This window comes from Saprolegnia parasitica (assembly GCF_000151545.1).
Source record: "Saprolegnia parasitica CBS 223.65 unplaced genomic scaffold supercont2.731, whole genome shotgun sequence".
NCBI classification, from domain to species: domain Eukaryota; phylum Oomycota; class Saprolegniomycetes; order Saprolegniales; family Saprolegniaceae; genus Saprolegnia; species Saprolegnia parasitica.
Window position 1 is genome coordinate 1 of NW_012157125.1, and position 3057 is coordinate 3057.

The window sequence follows — 3057 nt, forward strand, 5'->3', positions numbered from 1 at the left end:
CCTCGTGCTGACACCAGACCAAGCTGAGACGCTGCAGCGAACAGGGGCCAGTCGCGCGGCCTGGCTCGACCAGATGCAAACTCTGGACAAGGTCGTCATGGACCAGGTCGGGTTTGTGGTCGATGGTCTGGACCACGTCAGTCACTTTACCGATCTCAACGTCCGCGAAGTGTTTGCACGTGAGTTTGACGTGCTGGCGACTGCTCAACAGCAGCTGTTGGGTGCGATCGAGGTGGCGCGACGCAGCCGCGGCCAGTTCAAGAAGGACATCCTCGCCAAGCTCGAGAAGCGAACATCCAAGGATCTGCGGGAGCTTCAATCCCAGCTCCTCGGTGTTTGGAACTACAAGGACGAGCCGAATGCCGTCAACGCCCACGACAAGTGCGCGATGCTCTATCAGATCATCCAGCGCACGACACTGGAGGTGCTGCTGACCAAGGTGACAGACACCATCCTTGTGGCAATGGCCGAGGTCTCCCGTGACAACAACAATGTCGAGCATGTCGACGAAACGAAGGAAGAGCTTCGGCTTGAGCTGACGCAGCTGCGTAAATCGACCGACATGATTGCCAAGCAGATGGAAGCGATGGCCAAGCAGATGGAAGCGATGATGGCGCAGCAAGGCGACATGGCAACACAGCAAGGTGCGATCTTGTCGCTGCTCAGCACCACCGAGTCTCGTAGCGACGGTCTCTCTCCGAGCGCCTCGATGCGTCGCATGACTCGGCTATAACAGCAATTGATGCATACTAGTGTTCTCGTACCCTTTGTGGCAGGTGCGAACCGCGGGATGCGAGCTATGCATCTGCGTCGACTAGTGCTTTCTTCTTGCCTAATGTACCGACTTGTAAGGAACTTGCAGTACAGTCGAGACACTGATAGCTTTAGTTTTTCATCGGCTATCGTTGCTTGAAAACGCTCTTGATCGATCGAACAATCAAAACATAAGAATTTCTTATGCCTTTGAAACCACATACTTGCGAGTCCTTCCACGCGTCGACGTCCCAAACGACCATGCGCTCGGAACGGGTCATCCCCCTGGCCTCGTCGCGCCTCTCCGAGACGGACGTCGAAACGGACGAAAACGATGCATTGACGCACGAGCCGGACGATGCGACCAAGTCCCTGGTGCACTTAGTGTTTGAAGACAAACTCGACCTCGTCCGGGAGCGTCTACGGCAAGGAAACCTCGACAGCGACGAGCTCACAGAAGAGTTCGAGGTGCGTTCGTATAATGTGTGATTTCGCTCTTCAGCATCCATCCTTGCAGGGTGAAAACATTCTGCACTGGGCCATCGCCAACGGTCACGACGAAATCGTGGCCCTCTTGCTACAGCAGCCCGCGATTCAAACGATTTCAGACGTACGTCAATCTTCTCCGAGCCCTACGTACCATTCATGTCGCACCAGTACACAAGACGACCGATGGTCATAGCGATTGCACGCACGCGACTCGACATCCTCCAGTTATTGGTGGCGACAAGCCCGGCTTTGTTGACAGCATCGGCGGTACGTGGTGATGTGGGCCACGCAGCGCAGAAACGACGTGTGCAATAGACGGGGCAAAAGAACGGAGATGATTTGCGCCATCAAGACTCGCTGGCGCACTGCGCCGCTCGCCTCCGCGCCAACTCGGAGCTTGCGTGGCTCATCTCGCAAAATCCACCATTTGCCCACGCGCGCAATGCAGTGCGTAGCGACGACAGAACCGACCTCCTTCACGTCACGTAGGCAGGAAAGACACCATTGCATGCCGCCTGCCGCACACAAAACTTCGGTGGTATCGTGATCCTCCTCGACGCTGGTGCGGACGCGAGCGCCGTCGACAGCGTAGAAATCGTCGGGTTTTCGCGCACTCGACTGATACTGTCTTTTGTAGCAAGGCAACTCGATCGTCCATGACGTCGTCGCAGGACTCGATCCGAATCTGGAAGAGCACCGCTTGTGCCTCGCGAGGCTTCTCGTCCGCTGCTGTCACGTGTCGTTGACGATTCGAAACAAGGTACATGCATCCGTATGCAGCCCATGGCGGAACGAGCACACGGTCTAGGACGGGCAACTCGCGTCTGACCTCACCGAGAGCGACGAGGTGCTGGCCATGTTGGCGCACGAGGCTACGTTTCGATTGCAGTACCCACTGCACTGCATGGCCCGAAGCAACGATACGCGCCGTGTTGAAAGTTGGCTGCAAGAGAGCGTCTCGGCGGACGACGACGCCCCGTCGGCTGCGCTGGCGGTCGAGGACATGGTTGGAACCAGATGAGGTTCTTGGCGAAATGCAAGTGTGTTGATTTGCCGTAGGATGGCAAGACCGTCATGATGCACGCCGCGGAATCGCTTGACAGCACTGTGCCCGCACAAGTATTTGACCTGCTCTTGCCGTACTGCTCCCACGATACCTTGGCGCTCCAAGACAAGGTGCCTGCGAGCGACTTGCTTGAGGCTCCATCCGAGTGTGTAGCGTGGACGGACCATTGTAGAGTGCCTCTTGGAGAAAGGCCTCGTGTGCCATGAGAACGTCAATGGCACCACGAATGCAGCGACCCTACAAGCGCTCCATTCTCTCACGGGAAGGAAGCAATTGGAGCTCGACTACCATCGGAATGTACCGTCGTGTGAGCGCTACTGGGGCAGCATGCATGTGTTGCTGCTTGTAGACGACGCCAATGCGCGAGGGGACACCGCCGCGAACGTGCGCCGGTACCTGCTTGGAGGCGCGCCAAGCAAGCGACACAAACCTCGCCAAGCTTGCCGACGAGAAAAAATGGGGGGAGCTCCAGCACCGACTCCAGGGCGCGCACGATATCGCCACGATCAATGAATTTGATGCCCATGTAAGGGAGACACAAACGATTGTATCTAATGGCGTCTAGGGCTACACCGCGCTGCATTATGTGTGTTATCATGGCCACGACCGGCTTTTGGCACTGCTTTTGCAGCAGTCCAAACTGTGCATTGACATTCGGACGCGCCTCGTACAGACCCCACCACATATCGTTCGTCTCTTCACTCCGTCGAGTTAGACGAATCAAATGGCGATTACTCTCGCCATCAAGA

The 3057-nt window shown here is 56.7% G+C and overlaps 2 protein-coding genes across 2 annotated transcripts; both read left to right on the plus strand.

Moving 5' to 3' along the window:
* On the plus strand, window positions 1–763 carry SPRG_17710 (hypothetical protein). The gene has a single exon (XM_012357101.1). The coding sequence runs from the start codon at window positions 74–76 to the stop codon at window positions 731–733; it is 660 nt and encodes a 219-aa protein (XP_012212491.1). The 5' UTR covers window positions 1–73; the 3' UTR covers window positions 734–763.
* A 251-nt stretch (window positions 764–1014) lies between these two features.
* On the plus strand, window positions 1015–1830 carry SPRG_17711 (hypothetical protein; the record flags this gene model as incomplete). The annotated part of the gene is made up of 3 exons (XM_012357102.1): window positions 1015–1221; window positions 1271–1363; window positions 1732–1830. Coding segments are annotated over 3 exons (399 nt in total), but the record flags the coding sequence as incomplete, so codon positions are not given.
* Window positions 1831–3057: the final 1227 nt, after the last annotated feature.

Bases quoted from the DNA above. Each gene is read 5' to 3' on its own strand.
- SPRG_17710 (XM_012357101.1), top strand. From the start codon at position 74: ATGCAAACTCTGGACAAGGTCGTCATGGACCAGGTCGGGTTTGTGGTC.